At 43.8% G+C, this 19,125-nt stretch overlaps 3 protein-coding genes across 3 annotated transcripts; all 3 read left to right on the top strand.

Moving 5' to 3' along the window:
- The first annotated feature begins 6,785 nt into the window (after nt 1-6,785).
- On the top strand, nt 6,786-7,954 carry LOC141613636 (uncharacterized). Its single transcript, XM_074432380.1, has 2 exons — nt 6,786-6,976; nt 7,123-7,954. The coding sequence occupies exons 1-2, from the start codon at nt 6,786-6,788 to the stop codon at nt 7,952-7,954; spliced, it is 1,023 nt and encodes a 340-aa protein (XP_074288481.1).
- A 47-nt stretch (nt 7,955-8,001) lies between these two features.
- On the top strand, nt 8,002-9,299 carry LOC141613637 (uncharacterized). The gene is made up of 3 exons (XM_074432381.1): nt 8,002-8,124; nt 8,358-8,744; nt 8,883-9,299. The coding sequence occupies exons 1-3, from the start codon at nt 8,002-8,004 to the stop codon at nt 9,297-9,299; spliced, it is 927 nt and encodes a 308-aa protein (XP_074288482.1).
- A 6,668-nt stretch (nt 9,300-15,967) lies between these two features.
- On the top strand, nt 15,968-16,659 carry LOC141613639 (uncharacterized). The gene is made up of 2 exons (XM_074432382.1): nt 15,968-16,463; nt 16,583-16,659. Exons 1-2 carry the CDS (start codon nt 15,968-15,970, stop codon nt 16,657-16,659), a joined length of 573 nt encoding a protein of 190 aa, XP_074288483.1.
- Nucleotides 16,660-19,125: the final 2,466 nt, after the last annotated feature.

Consider the following 19,125-nt stretch of genomic DNA (forward strand, 5'->3'; position numbering starts at 1 on the left):
GACGATCCGGTATAGATCACTGGATAACTTTTCTGTCTTGCGACTGCTTGCGAACTATTGATTGAAAACGTTCACTAACCCCGTGACGCTGGAAATAGACTTGTTGGGAAGGTTAACGAACCATTGGAGTGCAGCTCCTGACAAGGTGGAACCGAATCCTTTGCACATGCATGCCTCCTTTTCAGGCCCTGTTGCTGCGACCACCATCATTTTTTGTTCGTACTGGTTGATGTGCTCCAGCGGATCCTCTGTTCCATCATGCAACGTCATTGTTGGCGTGGTGAACCCCTTTGGCATGCTGACGAGGGCAATGCTGCCCACAAAGGGGGAATCCGCATAGCACTCTGGAGTTGCTACCTCCATGGGACGTGGTAACCCTGGAACCTTGCTGAGTAGGGACCTGATATCCTGCAACTGTTGTTCTACATGGCTTCCTACCCCCATACCCTGGTTGTGGGGTACCGAGTATACCCCATATGGATTTGGTGTTCCTTATGGCATGTAAGGAGTTACTATGTAGCTTCCAGGTAATGGTGTTGAGTTCACCATAGGCTTGAACTGGTTGTCTGGAGTATATGGCATATAAGAGCACATCCCGGGGTATGCGTTTCTTACTGACTGTTCCCCTAGACTGCTCCCTGGTACCACCGACGTACTGCTGGTTGTTGATATGGGATCTGGAGTTAGTGCCCCTAATCCTATAGGATTGAGTACCATGGGGTACGTTTACGGAACCTTTGGTGGTGGTGGAACCCCTGGTGGTTGGATCGTAACTTGGGTGGCCACTATTCCTGCTGGATATACTTGCTCGGGTGGTGTGGTTACCCCTGGTGGTAGCATATCCATATCGAGCCTGGTTACTAGATTTTGCGGCAGTAGCCTCCCTGAGTACTCCCTGGCATTCCCCTGGCCGAGTGTTGACCTTGCCATCTGCTGGGTCGTTCCCACGGGTGACACTGCATCTATCTTCTCCTGCAAGGACTTGTTGTCCCTTTGCAGCCCTATTACCGCCTGCTGCAAGGATGTCATCCCTTGGAGCAACTACTGTACCGGATCCGGTTGTGATGCTCGTGGAAGACGGGCTCCTGCAAGGTGTCCTGGTGATCCTGGCGCTGTGTACTCCCATCTTTATTAGGCTTGGGTACATGATTAATAACTGGTGATTTGCCAGCCTTCCCTGCTCCCAGATCTGTGACTTTGGGGGAGTAAGGAGGCTTTGCGGATACTTGGGGCTGAGCCTGACCTGCAGTCACTCTGATGGTAGGGACCGCCATTGTTGGAACACTGGAGGTGTCTGGCGTCGCCCCTATTACTAGAGTTTGCACTGTTGTACTCATCGGATCTGATACGTTCTGATTGGATCCTGACATGATCAACTACAGAGATGTTAGGATATTTCGAAAAGAGGTATTTTAACCAAGATTTAACCACAATGCCCCACGGTGGGCGCCAAATTGTTTTGGTAAGATTTTACCGACTAAAGATTTATGAGTGAATGCGGTTATTCCAATTAAAATACGATATTAAAGACTTAAGTAGATCAGTAGAAAGAACATAGCGAGAACGAAAATAAACAACTAGTACGAAAGAGAAACAAACGAAAAGAAAGAGAGACAAACGACACAAGCAAAATGGTGACGCGGGAAACCCAAATGTGGGAAAAACCGCGGGGGAACGGTATCCCCCCAATGATCCACTAGTAGTAATAGTATTCGAGGGTGAACCTAGCTGGAACGATCAGGAGGAACAATTGTGATCTACAAATGACTAAGTACAAATGATGTGAACGATGTATAAATTCTAAGTGTGATAATGATGTTGATTGTTGTAGACGATGAGTGATATTTCTTTGAGTGGAGTCAATTGATGAATGAATGCCTTGAATCTGGTGTTTGTTGCACTTTTATACCCTCTCTTGAGTTGTTTCACATGTTTCCTACAAATGCTTAACCATATGCTCCATTCCCTACGAAATAGGGAGTGGTTGCTGACTTTGTCAAAGCTGTTGCCGATCACCTCAATGTTCATGCTGACCATTTCAACGTTCCTACTGGCTGTTTGTTATTTAATTCAAACGTGGCCTTTGCATCACTTGAGTGTCTAGGTTCATCCCCCCTTGTTCTTCCTTGCGTCTAGCAGCCTGCTGCCTTGTCATTGATCTGTGTGCCTTTATTTTACCCAATGGCGAGTTGCCACGTCATGATGAAAATGAGAGGGTATTTTTACCCATACAATTCCTGCGACCCCGATCAGGGTGGCCTAGTCCCGATCGGGGCTGCCTTGATCATGAAACTTTACGTTATGCCCCTATTTTACTATAAATAGGGGCCTTAATCCGTCATTGTAGGATATATCTTTTTACCATCTTTTTGCACTCTAATAAACTCTTAGCAACATAAATTCTCTTAAGTTTCAGATTAGTTTACATATTGTTAAGCATTCCCTTTTGTTAAACAATTTCCATTAAGCATTTGGTTCTTTATAATACAAGTTCTTATTCAAGTTATTTGGGTTTCATATTGTGTTCTTATTGTTTATATTCCAAGTTCTCTTGTTACGGTAATTTCTATTCTTGTTTATCTCGTTAAATCGTTCTTTGTCATTGTTATTTAATAGTCTACATTTTTATTAGCATTAGCATTATTAGCTTGTTTTACATTTTATTAGCATTATCACTATTAATAGCATTTCTATTTTACATTTCTCATCACAATAATTTCACTAATAATTTGTTATCATATTAGTTGTTTTATTTATGTTATCATCATTGAGTATAATTCTAATTCTTGCAATTTTATTTAGGGGTCGTTTGGTTCAAAGTATTGGAATGGATTGTGACTCCATATATGTATGGAGCTAGAACTCCATACTTGCTCATAAGTGTTTAGTTCGGCTCTGAAATGGATATATTAGTAGTAAAAAGGTGGAATGGAGTTAGAAACATGGGTGTATAGGTAGGTATGGGATTGAATGGAGTTAGAATCCATTGGGTATCTATCTCCATTCCAAAAACCTCCAACCAAATAGAATGGATGAATCCATTCCAATCCTTTCCAAAACCTCCAACCAAACACCCCCTTAGTTATATTTTTATTGTTATCATGTTTATTTTTTCAAGTTTAAGTGAATACATTGAAAACAAAAGTGTTGTCGAAATATTTAGTGATAAAAAGAGAAAACGCTCTAAAACTTTAACCTAGGAATATCTTACCCTAAATTTTAGCAAGCTCAATAATGGCAATCATGGTTTTCAGCGATAATCCGCCAACATCGCCAGCATCTATATCAAAAACAAAATCATCACACAAAAATCAAAAAACGCAAAAACACCAAAAAGAGGTAGTTGTTGAGGATGTGCAGAAAAAGAGTCAAGCTTTGGGTACCAGGGGTCCTACGTCTGAGAATGCACGTAAAAGCAAGACGATGAATGAGATAGTGGGAATTTCGGTCCTAAACTTGTCTGAGGGTAATGAAGAACCAAATCCATCGGGAGGACTATGAGGAAAGGAGGAAGAGATGTTCTTGTGCTGGACACAATCAATGAAGACGAGGAACTAGGGGATATGCTCTAGTTTACGCATGAGGACATCAAACAAGAAGTAGAATTCTGGAATAACTCTGTGTTATGCTACATACAGGGTGCTAATCCTCCTTGGGAGGTTGTTGAGGAATTTATTTACAGAATTTGGGACCAATTTGATGTCAATAGAGTGTCTTTCATGGATAATAGTATTTTTGTTGTGCGTTTTCAAAAATATGAAAGTAGGGAGGCTTTGTTACAGTCTGGTTACTATGTGTTTGAGAAAAAACCCTTGATCATGAAACAATGGGATACTGATGTGGACTTAATTAAGAAAAAGGTAGATGTGGTTCCTGTTTGGGTGAGGCTCTCTGGAATCCCTATTAAATTATGGGGAGATTGCTTACCTTTAATTGCAGGGTTAGTAGGGAAGTATGTGCAGAGAGACAAGGCAACCCTTGAGAAAACCAGATTAAGCTTTGTAAGGGTAATGGTAGAACTTGGAATGGATCAAAAATTGCCAGACATGGTTAAATTTTTGGTTGAGAATGGTAAGGTGGTATTGGTTTTGGTACACTATGAGTGGATGCCTATAACCTGTTCTGTTAGTAAGGGGATATGGCATGAAACTCAAAAGTGTAGGAAGGTCGTCCTAGGCCTATGCCCAAGAAAGTGCAGCAGCAACCTCAACCAAAGAAGATATGTAGACCTGTTCATAGAGCAGTGGATGCATCTCTAGTGGTAGAACAACCATATTTGTTTACCCCTGATGTGTTTCCACCTTTGAACAAGGTTATTCAATCAACCCCTGTTAGACAACTAATGAGAATGAACAAGTAGGGAGGGATAACTGGAGTAAGGAGTATGGGAAGTACTGGACCTTACACTTCTATTGATGCTCTTAATGTGATGGCTACTCCAAAGGGGGAGTGAGTTAGAGTGGAAAGGATCCCCCCTCCCATAACTCCAAATGCATAACATAGGGTTTTGAAATGTAAGAGGGATTAATGATATAAAGAAGCAGAAAATGGTCAAATGGTTTATGCAGAATAATGGTGAAGGTTTATTTGGCATGTTAGAAACAAAAATAAAACCTAGTTCTCTGCTGAATAAGAACACTTCTCTATGTGAAGGGTGGAGTGTGACTACTAATAATAGCTGGCATAAGGGTGGGAGGATTTGGATTTTGTGGAAGCCTGACCGTTTCACTATTCAATTCTTATCCTATGGAGCTCAATATATTCATATGAGAGTTCAATCAAGAGATGATGGAAAGGAGTTCTTGATGACTGTATGGGTAAAAATACCCTCTCATTCTCACCATGACGTGGCAACTCGTAATTGGATAAAATAAAGGTACACGGATCAATGACAAGGCAGCAGGCTGCTGGACGCAAGGAAGAACAAGGGGGGATGAACCTCGACATATAAGTAATACAAAGGCCACGGTTGAACTGAATAATAAACAAACCAACAGGAACGTTGAAATGGTCAGTAGGAACATCTGGTAATTAGTAGAAGCTTTGACAAAGTCAGCAACCACTCCCTATATCATAGGAAGTGGAGCATGCGGTTGAGAGTTTTCAGGAAGCACGTGCAACAGCCCAAAGAAAGGCTATAAAACTGCAACAAACACGAGATTCAAAGAGGGCTGATCTATCATTCATAATCAACTTCACTTGAAGAAATATTATTTATCATCTGCAACCATCAACATCATCAACACACTTAGAATTTTATACATCGTTCATATCATTTGTACTTAGTAATTTGGAGATCACTGCTGTACCTTCTGGTCAGTCCAGCTAGGTTCACCCTCGAATACTATTAATACTAGTGGATCATTGGCGGGATACCATTCCCCCCGCGGTTTTTCCCATATTTTGGGTTTCCCGCGTCACCATTTTGTTTGTGTCGTTTGTCTCTCTTTCTTTTCGTTTGTTTCTCTTTCGTACTGTCTGTTTACTTTCGTTATCGCTATGCTCTGGCTACTTATCCACTTAAGTCTTCATCTTCGTGTTTTAACTGGAATAGCCGCATTGACTCACAAATCTTTAGTCGGTAAAATATTACCAAAATAATTTGGCGCCCATCATGGGGCATTGTGGTTAAATCTTGGTTAAAATATCTCTTTTCGAAATATCCTAACATCTCTATAGTTGGTCATGTCAGGATCCGGTCAGAACGTCTCTCATCCGATGAGTACATTAGTACAAACTCCAGTAGAAGGGGCGACGCCAGCAACCTCCGGTGTTCCAACAATGGCGGTCCCTGCCACCAGAGTGACTGCAGGCCAGGCTCAGACCCAAGTTTCAGCAAAGCCCCCTTACTCCCCCAAAATCCCAGATCTGGGAGCACAAAAGGCTGGCAAATCACCAGTTATCAATCCTGTACCCAAGCCTAATAGGGATGGGAGTCCGCAACGCCCAGGATCACCAGGACACATGACAGGAGCCCATTTCCCAGGAGCGTCACAACCGGATCCAGTACAATAGTTGTTCCAAGGGATGACATCTTTGCAGCAGGCGGTGATAGGGCTACAAAGGGACAACCAGTCCCTGCAGGAAAAGATAGATGCAGTGTCACCCCTGGGAATGACCCAGCAGATGACAAGGTCATCACGCGGGCAGGGGAATGCCAGGGAGTACTCATAGAGGCTACTGCCGCAAAATCTAATAACCAGGCTCGGTATGGATATGCTGCCATGAGGGGTAACCACGCCACCTGAGCAAGTATATCCAGCAGGAACGGTGGCCACCTAGGGTACGATCCAACCACCAAGGGTTCCCCCACCACCAAGGATGTCACAAACGTACCCTATGGTACTTAATCCTGTGGGATTAGGAGCATTAACTCCAGATCCCGTACCAACAACCAGCAGTACGCCAGTGGTACCAGGAACCAAGCCAGGGGAACAGTCAGCAAGAAACGCATATCCCGGGATGTGCTCCTATATGCCATATACTCCGGACAGCCAGTTCATGCCTATTGTGAACTCAACACCATTACCTGGAAGCTACATGGTCTCTCCTTACATGTTAGGAGGAACACCAAATCCATATAGGGTCTACTCGGTAACCCACAACCAGGGTATGGGGGTAGGAAGCCATGTAGAACAACAGTTGCAGGATATCAGGTCCCTACTCAGCAAGGTTCCAGGGTTACCAAATCCCATGAAGGTGGCAACCCCGGAGTGCTATGCGGATTCTCCCTTTGTGGACAGCATTGCCTTTGTCAGCATGCCAAAGTGGTCACCACGCCAACAATGACGTTGTATGATGGAACAGATGATCCGCTAGAGCACATCAACCAGTACAAACAGAAAATGATGGTGGTTGCAGCAACAGGGCCTAAAAAGGAAGCATGTATGTGCAAGGGATTCGATTCCACCTTGTCAGGAGCCGCACTCCAATGGTTCATTAACCTTCCCAACAAGTCTATTTCTAGCTTCGCGGGGTTAGTGAACGTTTTTAATCAACAGTTCGCCAGCAGTCGCAAGCCAGAAAAATTATCCAGTGATCTATACCGGATCGTCCAGAGGTTCGAGGAGTCCACCAGGGATTATCTCTCCAGGTTTAACGTGGAAAAATATATATCCCTAGGTGCGACCCTACAACAGCAGTTAATGCCTTCAGAAGGGGACTGCACCGCGACTCTGATTTATACAAGGATATCACCAAGCACCCATTTGCCACCTTCGAGGAAGTCAAACAAATGGCCGAGGCTACTTATCGCCTAGAAGAGGATGAGGATAGAAGGGACCTGTACAGAACAGAGTCGTCCAGCAGAAAAATCACAACACAGAAGAAGAACGAAAGAGCCAAACCCTACAGCAAGAACACAGTGAACAAAGTCTCAGGAGAAACAGAGAGCACCGAGGCTTCTCTTAAGCTCGGGGAGTATGGGTTCACCACTGGACTTGCTGGGGTATTGAAGGCAATCAGGGAACTGGGGCAGAGGGGCAGATGGCCCAAGAAGCCTACCCCCAGGGAGAACGACATAAGAGATGCCAGCAAAAGGTGTGAATACCACAACGATATTGGCCACAATACAGAAGATTGTGTAGTACTACGAAAGGAAGTAAAGCACCTCTACAGTGCCGGATGCTTGGATCACCTGCTCCCCAAGGGAGCAAAATCTGGAAAAGTCAATACCGCTGACCAGGCCCAACCATCCCCACCTCCACCTTACTCAAAGGGCGTGAGTGTCATCACAGAAGGATCGGAAATATATGGTCTCACTTATTCAGCAGCAAAGCGCCACGCAACCGAGACTAAAGGAGATAACCCAGAGTTCTCCCTCAGGGTCAGCAAGCAGGATCTACCAGAAATCTCATTCGACGAGGCAGACATACCCGACGAGGCAGAATGCCACCATGACGCCTTGATCATTACCCTTTCCATAGGGAACTGCTTGTTAAAAAGATATTGGTAGATACAGGAAGCTCTATGAACCTCGTAATGCTGGAAACCTTGAAGAACATGGGGTTCAGCGAGAAAGACCTGGTGCAGAACGCAGTACCCTTGGTAGGCTTCAGCGGAGAAACTAAACAATATTTTGGAGAAATAGTGATTCCTACCTTTGCAGAGGATATGAACAAACAGGTACGATACTTGGTCATTGATGGTCCGTCAACTTATATAGTGATACTTGGTAGGCCTTGGATCCATGAAATGAAAGCGGTACCATCAACGTACCATCAGAGCCTGAGGTTCCCTACACCCTGGGGGTATATGAGATACGGGGAGATCAAAATGTCGCTCGGGATTGCTACAAGAACGCTCTGAAACCCACTGCAGTTGGTCCAGCATAGCAATTATAGTAACTGTGCATCCAGAGGGAGTATATCGCACCTCCCCAGGAGAAACTCGACGAAGTATTCCTGGACCCACAGTTTCTAGCAAGAACAGTGCTGGTGGGAGCTCGTTGTGCAGATAACATCCGTGAGCAGATAATTGAATTTCTACGTACTAACATGGATTGTTTTGCCTGGTCCCATAGTGACATGATTGGAATAGATCCAAGTGTAATTATACACCGGTTAAATGTAGACCCCAGCTTTCTTCCAATCCAGCATAAAAGGCGGAAATTTGCTCCTGAAAGGAACGAGGTGATAAACCAGGAGGTAGACAACCTCCTGGCAGCAGGCAAGATAATGGAAGTTAACTACCCAGAATGGCTCTCGAATGTTATGGTTGTACCCAAGAAGAACAACAAGTGGAGAGTATGTGTTGATTTCACAGATCTTAACAAAGCCTGCCCAAAAGACCCGTTCCCCCTGCTGCACATTGATTCCATGGTAGACGCTACAGCAGGGCATGAGCTACTTACCTTCCTTGATGCTTGAAGTGGGTACAACCAGATAAAAATGAACCCTAAGGATCAGGAGAAAACAGCCTTCAGATATGACAGAGGCTTGTACTACTACAATGTGATGCCCTTTGGCCTCAAGAAAGTCGGTTCCACCTATCAGCGCCTGGTGAACAGAATGTTCAAGGAGAAGATAGGGAGAACAATGGAAGTCTACATTGACGATATGGTAGTCAAATCTGAGAAGGCAGAACAATACATGTCCCACCTGGAAAATACCTTCTCGATCCTCAGAAAATACCATATGAAGCTGAACCCCCTGAAATGCACTTTTGGAGTCTCCTCGGGGAAATTCCTGGGGTACTTGGTGACACAAAGAGGGATAGAGGCCATCACGGAGCAAATCAAAGCAGTACTCCAGTTAGAATCTCCTCAGAAGCCAAAGGACGTACAGAGTCTCACAGGATGAGTAGCAGCCCTAAACCGGTTCATATCAATGTCCTCAGACAGGTGCCGACTATTCTATGACATCCTGAGGAAGAGCCAGAAGTGTGAGTGGACGCAGGAGCATGAAAAGACGTTTGGGGAGCTCAAGCAGTACCTAAGCACCCCTCCTCTTATCTCCAAGCCAGAACAGGGAGAACCATTGTACTTGTATTTATCAGTAACGGAGGCGGCTGTAAGCGCTGTACTAGTACGAGAGCATGAAGGTATGAAGAAACCAGTATACTATATAAGCAAAACTCCGTTACCTGCAGAAACCAGGTACACATCTCTAGAAAAACTCGTTTTAGCACTTGTTACTGCTTCGTACAAATTGTGTCCCTATTTTGAGTCACATACAATTTCAGTCATGACCAACTACCCCCTGAGAACCATAATGAGGAAACCCGAACTGTCAGGGAGAATGGTTAAGTGGTATGTCCACCTAAGTGGGTACGACCTGAAATTTGAACCCCGAATAGCCATAAAGTCCCAAGCCCTAGCTGACTTTGTGTCAGACTTTAGTCCCACCCTTCAAGAACAAGCCGACGGTGAAATCTTGACCCTAGGTGAGGCTAAAGAGGAGCAGGTATGGGAATTACATTTTGATGGGGCATCCAATACGAAGGGAGCAGGGGTAGGGCTAGTCCTGAAATCACCTCAGGGGAAACAGATAATACAGGCAGGACGGTGTGAGTTCAAAGCAATGAATAACGAGGCTGAATACGAGTCCTTAATCTTAGGACTCCAATTAGCCTTAGAAATGAAAATCAACCACATCGAGGTATATAGTGACTCCCAACTGATCGTAAACCACGTGAATAACGTATACACGGCCAGGGATCCTAAAATGATAGCCTACCTGGAAGTGGCGAAGGAGCTCAAGCTCCGCTTTGCCTCCTTCCAAATCCAGTAGATACCAAGGGATTAGAATGTTGAAGTAGATGCTCTCGCCACCCTGGGAGCAGCCTTCACTCCAGGGGTAGTGGGCTCTATACCATTCATCCATGTCATGAAACCTGCCACACGCCAGAATGAACAACATAACGCCAGTAAGGCTGCAACCACCCAGTGGACATACGAAGCAGGGATACTGTGTACTGCCACACCCCAGGAAGAACCTAATGATTGGCACAAGCCTTACATTAGTTGGCTACTTGATGAGGTATTACCACCTGACCAGAAAGACGCCAGGAGTTTCAAAATGAAATCCTCCAGTTTCGTACCCATTGACGGTATCCTATTTAGGAAGTCCTCGGCAGGACCCTATATGAGGTGCTTAAGCGCACAAGAGGCACATGCAGTAATGTGTGATATCCACAGTGGTGATTGTGGAAATCACACAGAGGGTAGGAGCCGGTCCAAGAAGACACTAAGGCAGGGTTACCTCTGGTCTACCATGAGGAAGGATGTCATAGATTACGTCAAGAAATGTGAAGAATGCTAGAGACACGCCCCTGTCAGCCACCAGCCAGCAGAACATATGCATCTGATCATCTCGCCTTGGTCTTTTATGAAATGGGGAATGGACATTATGGGACCATTACCCCGTGCTTCTGGAAACAGGACGTACATGCTGGCAATGACGGACTACTTCTCTAAATAGATAGTGGCAGAAGCTTTCCCTCAGGTCCTGGAGAAGCATGTGAAATCTTTCATCAAGAGGAACATAGTCAGTAGATATGGCATCTCTATATAAATCATATGTGACAACGGGTCACAATTCATATCTAAAACGGAAGACTACTGCGCCAGGTTGAACATCAAGGTATTTAAGTCTACTCCTAGGAATCCACAGTCCAACGGTCAGGCAGAATCCTGCAACAAGATAGTCATGAACAACCTGAAAAGAAGGTTGGAGGAGATATGAGCCAACTGGGCCGATGAGCTTCCGTTCATACTACGGTCTGATAGAACCACCCCCAATGGGGCAACAGGCCAAATACCATTCAGTCTGGTATATGGGGCCGAGGCAGTTATTCCCTCTGAGGTGCAAATGCCGACGCATCGATATGCCAATACCACCGAAGAAAGGAACCAGGTAGAAATGGCAAGCAGCTTGGATACCATTGATGAGCTATGAACTAGCGCCCAAATTAGGATGGCAGCCTACAAGCAGACAACAGCCAGGAGTTACAACAAAAACGTAAGACTGAGAACACTACAGGTAGGGGACCTGGTACTCAGAAAGGTATTCCCAAACACCAAGAATCAGAGTGCAGGTAAATTCGCCTATAATTGGGAAGGTCCCTACCGCATAGAAGGCATCGTGGGTAATGGGGTATACAAGTTGAAGACTATGGACGGGGAAGCTGTCCCTAGATCCTGGAACATCATTCACCTTAAAAAGTATTATGTCTGAGGTTCCAGGTGCAAGACCCAGAAGTTCCACCTCCAACAGGTACACCCCAGGACCCTTGAATCCCAGTATTGAGTACTCCAGAAACCTTGGAATATGAACCAACTTGCTAAAAGTGTCTTTGACTAAACAGCTATCGCTTGAAGGGGAACAACCCCAGAACCCACTTGCTGGAGCCACAGCTCACACTCTCATAAGGTACATACACAAAGAACTAATCATTTTGTTTTGTACCACTTGCATTGGTCTAACAGTAACATCTCTTTTAACAGCAGGAACAACTAAGCACCAGGCAAGGTCTTTCGTTCAGTACGCATGTGCTAAGTCTCCTGAATTCAGCAGGTACTACTAAGGAAATGACAACTTACAACGTATCTTTCAAATCCTTTGAGTCAAAACCTTTTCTCTTTATTTTCCCTTGGTGTCAACTTCACAGGTGTCACAAGGAGCAAAATGTGGAAGCAGCGTACTTAGTATTTCAAACGGCCAAAACGAAACTCTCTTTCTTTTAAGTTGTTGCAAAAATTTTGGGGGAACACACTTTGTGCTCCCTAAACTATTTTGGATTTATGAAATTGTTTCCATTTTTAAGTTTATCGTTATTTTTGGATTGAATATAGATATGGTAAGTTGAATATTAAGGCAATGTCCTAATAGGCAAGCTGATGAACAGGAACTAGCAAATTGTTCCTCCTGCAGGAAGTACCCAATGTGCGCGTGGTCGAAACATAGGGATTCGAGCATCCCGATGGACAGAAAGCTCCCTGAACCACCATAGGCACCTCAACAAGTACGAAGCCGGCACAAAAACAGAAAGAACAAAAAAATTTCTAGCAAAACAACAGAAGGAACAAAACAAAAAATTTCATAAAACACCCCTCAACAGGGGGAACTTGAAAAAGCAAATATTTTTCCCGCTCTTACGAGGCAAAAACAAAAATACCAAAAGGTGCCAAGCACCAAGAGTTAAATTACAATGGGCCACCACAGAGGGTGCCCAATAAAACATCAAGATAAAAAAATTAAAATTTAAAATGCCTAATCTAGGCAGCAGCAGCAGAATCTGGGACGGCATCAGCAGGAACATCCACAGGGATGTTAGGCTCCACAACAGCCCCTCCGCTAGATGGACCCTCCCCTCCCTGGTCCACAAGGGTATCCTCCCTGAACTCCTCGACCAACGCAACAACTGGTGGTTCAGTCCTAGCACTGGTCTCCATCGTCACCACCCAGCAAGTCATTGATGAGGCTGAAGTCCGGCTTGACTGGATATGCAGCATGAAATAGCCGTTCCTCCTCAGCGAGGTCCCAGTTAGAGTGCTCACCCGCCTCGAACTCCTTAATGCATTTGATCTTTGTTTCCCAGGCGGAAACCAATGTAGAGTCCAAGAGCAGTTGCTTCAGCAGCTCCACCTCCTTGTGAGCCTCTTCCATACGCCCTTCTGCCACCTTCCTCTCAGCATCCAGCTGTTTCTAAGAAGTTGTCTTCTCCTCAGCCAGCTTCTTCTGGGCAACCACCCTCTCCCTCCTAGCCAGCGCTAGATCTGCCCCCACCTTCCCCAAGTTGACATTAAGGTTGTTCACTTCCCCCATCAATCTGGCAACCTCCATGCGCAGGAACAGGCCGTCCTGCAAAACCTGCCAAAGGAGCAGTCAGCATCACGAAAAAAATAAACAAATAAAACGTAAAGGGAATTAGAAAGGTACCTGCACGGCGCGTCCAGGAGCTTCATCTAGCACAGCAGGGAGGGGAGTATTTCCAAAAGAATGGGCGGCAGCCGGAAGTAGGAACTGTTCCATGTGAGGCCAGAGAGGTACCCCACTGGAGCCATACCCCTTGGGAAGGCGGATTACGGTGGAAGTATTTGGCAGGGGTAGCCTAGGAGCCACTGCAACCAGAGGAGCAACCTCAATTGGGATAGGCTTGCTAAGCGGCTCCATTTCAGCAGGGAGCGATGGCCTCTTCCTGGGAGAAGGACCGGAGAAGGCAGAAGCAACCCGCTTCCTCTTTCTATCCAGCAGGGAGAGGGAGGAAACAGGAGTATTCCCTAGTACAGGAACACAGTTAGAATGTAAACACAAAAAGACCATATATCAAAGAACAAATACCCATGAAAAACAAAGCCTTACCAGACGACATCTGGAATTCGACAGCTGTGGGTTCTTGCTGACTGGTGGAGGTACCAACTTCCTCTTCCTCCTCTTCTTGTTCCTCTTCTTCTTCTTCCTTCTCTTCTTCCTCCTCTTGCTCTCCTTCACTAATGTCAAGAGGTACGGAGGCAGATGCACCAACAGGGGAAGAAAGAACACCAGGGTAAGAACGAGTTGCAATAGGGATAGCGAATAAACGGTTAACCACACGATGATCTATTGAGGGAACCAACTACTTCAAACCTGCAGCAGTACACCAGTAAGAACATTAAGATAAAAGAAAAAAAACAGACACCCAGAAACTAAAATTACCTTTAGAGGCCCCCCACTTATCAAATAAGTACTCGGGGGTGGGGGTAAGAGAGTCAATCTTAACAAAGATGAATTTTGTATTCCAGCCTTCATCCCTCACTTTGGGAGGAAGGATAACGCTGGGGTTGCTGCGGTCAGAAGACCTCAAGGTAATAAGCCCGGCAACGAAGGGCCTGAAAGTATAGAGCAGGGCAAGGTCACCTAGACCAATCCCCAGATCGTGATCCTTAGAAAGAATACAAAGCGAGACTAGAATGCGCCATGCATGAGGCGCAAGTTGACAGATCGCCAACCTATAGTGGCGCAGGATCCTTTGCACCAAAGGAGGAAAGGGAAAAGATAAATGCTGGGTAAAAGGATACTCGAACAGGCACGCCCAACCGGGATTATGGGCATCTGGCGCCTCCCCAAGCTGAGGAATATGTATCACGACCTTCTGCCCAAGGCCAAACCTCTCTCTCACCTCCTCAAGAGGGGTGTCAACAAAGCTGGAATCGCACAGATAGTGATCTGCGAAGATCCCAGAAGATCGGAAGGGAGAGAGAGAAGGAGCAGGTGGACCCCCACGGGGAGGAGGAGGAGCGGTACGGCGGATAGACTTTTTGACCATAATTGTGGAGATTAGAGGCGAAAAAATTAAGAGAGATGGAAGAAAGTAAGGGGTTTACCTGGTGGATAGGGATGTCTTATAAGAGGGGAGGGAGAGTAAAGGGTTTTAGGGAGAGAGGTTAATAAAGACGGGAATAAAGGAAGTGGGAGGGAGAGGGGTGTATTTATAACCGAAAGGAGTTAAGGGAGGGAGCTAAAAAAAGGGAGTTAAGGGAGGGAGTTTGGTTGGGGAGGAATCGAGGGATATGAGACGTGGGGGAAGTGGGAAGTTACTGAGAGGAATGATTGATTAGACATCTAACGGTCAGTGGATAAGAATGCAAGTGGGCTGATGTCACGCTACGACATCACCACTACATGCAGCGCCCAGGAGGAAAGCAACTCCCAGCATCCATCGAGCAAGAACAAAATCTGGCAGTTGCTTGGGGGTAATTGTATGGGTAAAAATACCCTCTCATTCTCACCATGACGTGGCAACTCTCAATTGGATAAAATCAAGGCACATGGATCAATGACAAGGCAGTAGGCTACTGGACGCAAGGAAGAACAAGGGGGGATGAACCTGGACATACAAGTAATACAAAGGCCACGGTTGAACTGAATAATAAACGAACCAGCAGGAACGTTGAAATGGTCAGCATGAACATCTGGTAATCAGCAGAAGCTTTGACAAAGTCAGCAACCACTCCCTATTTCATAGGAAGTGGAGCATGCGGTTGAGAGTTTCCATGAATCACGTGCAACAGCCCTAAGAAAGGCTATAAAAGTGCAATAAACACGAGATTCAAAGAGGGCTGATCTATCATTCATAATCAACATCACTTGAAGAAATATCACTTATCATCTGCAACCATCAACATCATCAACACACTTAGAATTTTATACATCGTTCATATCAGTTGTACTTAGTCATTTGGAGATCACTACTGTACCTCCTGGTCATTCCAGCTAGGTTCACCCTCGAATACTATTACTACTAGTGGATCATTGGCGGGATACCATTCCCCCCGTGGTTTTTCCCACATTTTGGGTTTCCCGCGTCACCATTTTCCTTGTGTCGTTTGTCTCTCTTTCTTTTCGTTTATTTCTCTTTCGTACTGTCTGTTTACTTTCGTTCTCGCTATGCTCTTTCTACTTATCCACTTAAGTCTTCATCTTCGTGTTTTAACCGGAATAGCCGCATTGACTCACAAATCTTTAGTCGGTAAAATCTTACCAAAACAATGACTATGATCTATGATTTTAATAGGGTTGTTGAGAGACAGGAGTTATGGGAGTTTCTTAAAAATGAACCTGCTCATTGTGATGAACCTTGGCTTTGGACATGGGATTCTATCACAGTTTTGAATCCAGTGGAAAGACTAGGTGGCAATACTACTAAAATAGAGATGGAACAATTTCAGGAATATGTTTCCTTTTGCTGTATAGAGGACATTCAGGCAAATGGGGCTCTGTTTACATGGTCAAATAAGCAAGAACCAGTAGACAGGGTATATAGTAAGTTAGACAGGATTATGGGAAATTTTGAGTGGATGGAGGAGTTTTGTGACTACACTACTCATTTTCAACCAGAAGGACAATTTGATCACTGTCCATGCACTATTGCAGACAGGAAGATGAGAATTACTGGCAGAAGGAACTTTAAGTACTATAATATATGGGGACAATCTGATTTATTTAAGGAGTGTGTAAGGAGTGTATGGCAGAATAAAAGGAGAGGTACAAAAATGTTCCAAGTTGTCAAGAAATTAAAGGAGTTGAAGTCTGTCTTAAGCAGCTGAACAAAAATGTTTTTTCTGATATTGAGAACAGTTACAAGATTACTGGTATGTTACTAGAGTTAATGGATAATCCAGGGGATATGGAGATAATGCAGGATGAGCATGTGGTGGCTCAAGAGTTAAAGGGGTTATAGAGTGCAAGAGATAGTTTTTTAATCCAAAAAGCTAAGTTGCAATGGTCTCTGGAAGGAGACATCAATTCAGCCTATTTTCACAAATCAATTAAGATGAGGGTGATGTAGAATAAGGTGATGAGTATTGAGGATCAACATGGAAATTTATGCACAGATGGAGACCAAATCAAGAATACATTCCTTGAATATTATCAGTCACTGCTGGGGTCCAGGAATTCAACTGGTGAAGTTAATGTTAGTGTGGTGAGAAGGAAGGCTTGTTGTACTATGGAGCATTGACATATTCTGAATAGGGCAGTTACTGCTGAAGAAGTGAAGCAATGTCTATTTAGTATACCTAAAGATAAATCCCCAGGGCCAGATGGGATACTAACCAATTTTATAAGAAGGCTTGGGAGACTGTTAGGGATGAGGTGACTGATGCTCTTATGAATTTTTTTGACATTAGTAAATTGCTTACTTAAATTAATGCCACAACAATCACCTTAATACCTAAAATTGATAGACCTACCAGTGTCAAACATTTAAGACCAATTGCCTGTTCTAATGTGATTTACAAAACCATTTCCAAGATCTTGTGTAATAGGCTCTCACGGATATTACCTGATATCATCAGTAGAAATCAGGGAGCTTTCATTCAGGGGAGAAGTATTTTAGAAAATATGCTAATTTGTGAGGATTTAGTTAGCCTTTACAACAGGGGGTGTGCATCCCTAAGGTGTATGTTTAAATTCGACTTGCATAAGGCTTATGATTCAATAGAGTGGGAGTTCATTGATCATATGGTGAAAGCATTGCAGTTTCCTGATCATTTTAGGAAGCTTATGATGACTTATGTGACTACTACTACTTTTTCTTTGAATCTTAATGGGGCAATGTTTGGATACTTCCCAGGAAAGAGGGGATTAAGACAAGGGGATCCAATTTCCCCTTTGTTGTTCACTATTTGTATGGAATATCTTACTAGAGTGTTGGATTTTGCAACTAGAAGTGGTATTTCATGTTCCATCCTTTGTGTAAGGGGCTCAAGTTAAATCATTCCTTTTTGTAGATGATTTACTTCTATTCTGTAAAGGGGATGTGAGATCCATTATGTTAATACTGAGAGCATTCTCCACATTCTTAGTAGCTTCTGGACTGAAAGTTAAATCAACAAAGTCAGAGGTAGTATTCTCTGGGGTTGCAGATGAGTTAAAGACAGAGATACTTTAGATATCAGGTTTTAGAGAGGGTTAATTATCTTTTAGGTATCTTGGAATACCAATAGAGGCTCGTAGATTGACAAAACAAGACTGTAACATCTTGGTTGAAAGGATCGAAAAAAGAATTAGAGGGATTGGAGCAAAGAAACTTAGTTATGCTGGAAGATTGACCTTACTTAACTCTGTCTTGAATACATTGCATAACTACTGAGGGTCTATTTTCCTCATTCCTAAGGCTGTCATCAAAAAAATTGAGACAATGTGCATGAATTACATTTGGGATGGTGGAACTGAGTACCAAACAACACCATTAGTATCCTGGCATACTGTTTGCTCTAGTAATTCAGAAGGAGGTTTGGGTGTGAAATAAACAGAGAAATGTAATATTGCAAGTGTTGGCAAGTTATCTAATTGGATTTTTGTCAAAGCTGATCGTTTACGGTTGCACTGGGTTGACCATGTTTATTTAAAAGGGCAAGAGTGGAGTGAGTATAACCCTCCTCCAGATTCCAATTGGAATTAGAGGAATATCTGTAAAGTTAGGAGGTTGTTGGAGGCTGGTTACACAAGAAACCAGTGAGTTCATGATCCAAAGGGATACAATATCAAATCTAACTACACTCTGCTGCAAGGAGTGCACCCCCTATTCAGTGGGCTCAAGAGGTGTGGGAGAGTTATGGCCTTCCTAAACATACTATAATTGGTTGGTTGATCAATCAGGAGGCTCTCAACACAAGAGATAAACCACATAGAATTCATTTTTGTGATAGCAACATGTGCATTATCTGTGAAAATGGAGTTGAAACTCACAATCATTTGTTCTCAGAATGTCCATACAGTGTGTGCATTATTCAGCAGATTGAGGAGTGGTTGCAGTTGTCCTTGAAGATTGGAAGCATACACTACTACAAATACAGGCAACCACAACGGCCCTTTAACAACGCTTATTCACGAAAATCATCAAAACACGTTGTAGAATTTATTCCGCGAATTTTACCAAACTTAATGACAACGGTTATGTGTTGTTAACCGTTGTTATTTCTTTTAACAACGGGTCATACTTAAACAACCGTTGTTAATAAAAAAACTAATAACAACGGTTAAATTTTAACCGTTGTTAATGGTTTGGCGCCAAATTAGTGAAAAGTAATCACAACGGTTATATTAGAACCCGTTTTTAATACGTTTTAACAACGGTTGTAGACTCAATAACCGTTGTTATTAATATTATGAAAATCTTAAGAACAACATATTGCTTTTTATT

The sequence above is a fragment of the Silene latifolia genome, chromosome 11 (genome assembly GCF_048544455.1).
Source record: "Silene latifolia isolate original U9 population chromosome 11, ASM4854445v1, whole genome shotgun sequence".
Lineage (NCBI taxonomy): Eukaryota > Viridiplantae > Streptophyta > Magnoliopsida > Caryophyllales > Caryophyllaceae > Silene > Silene latifolia.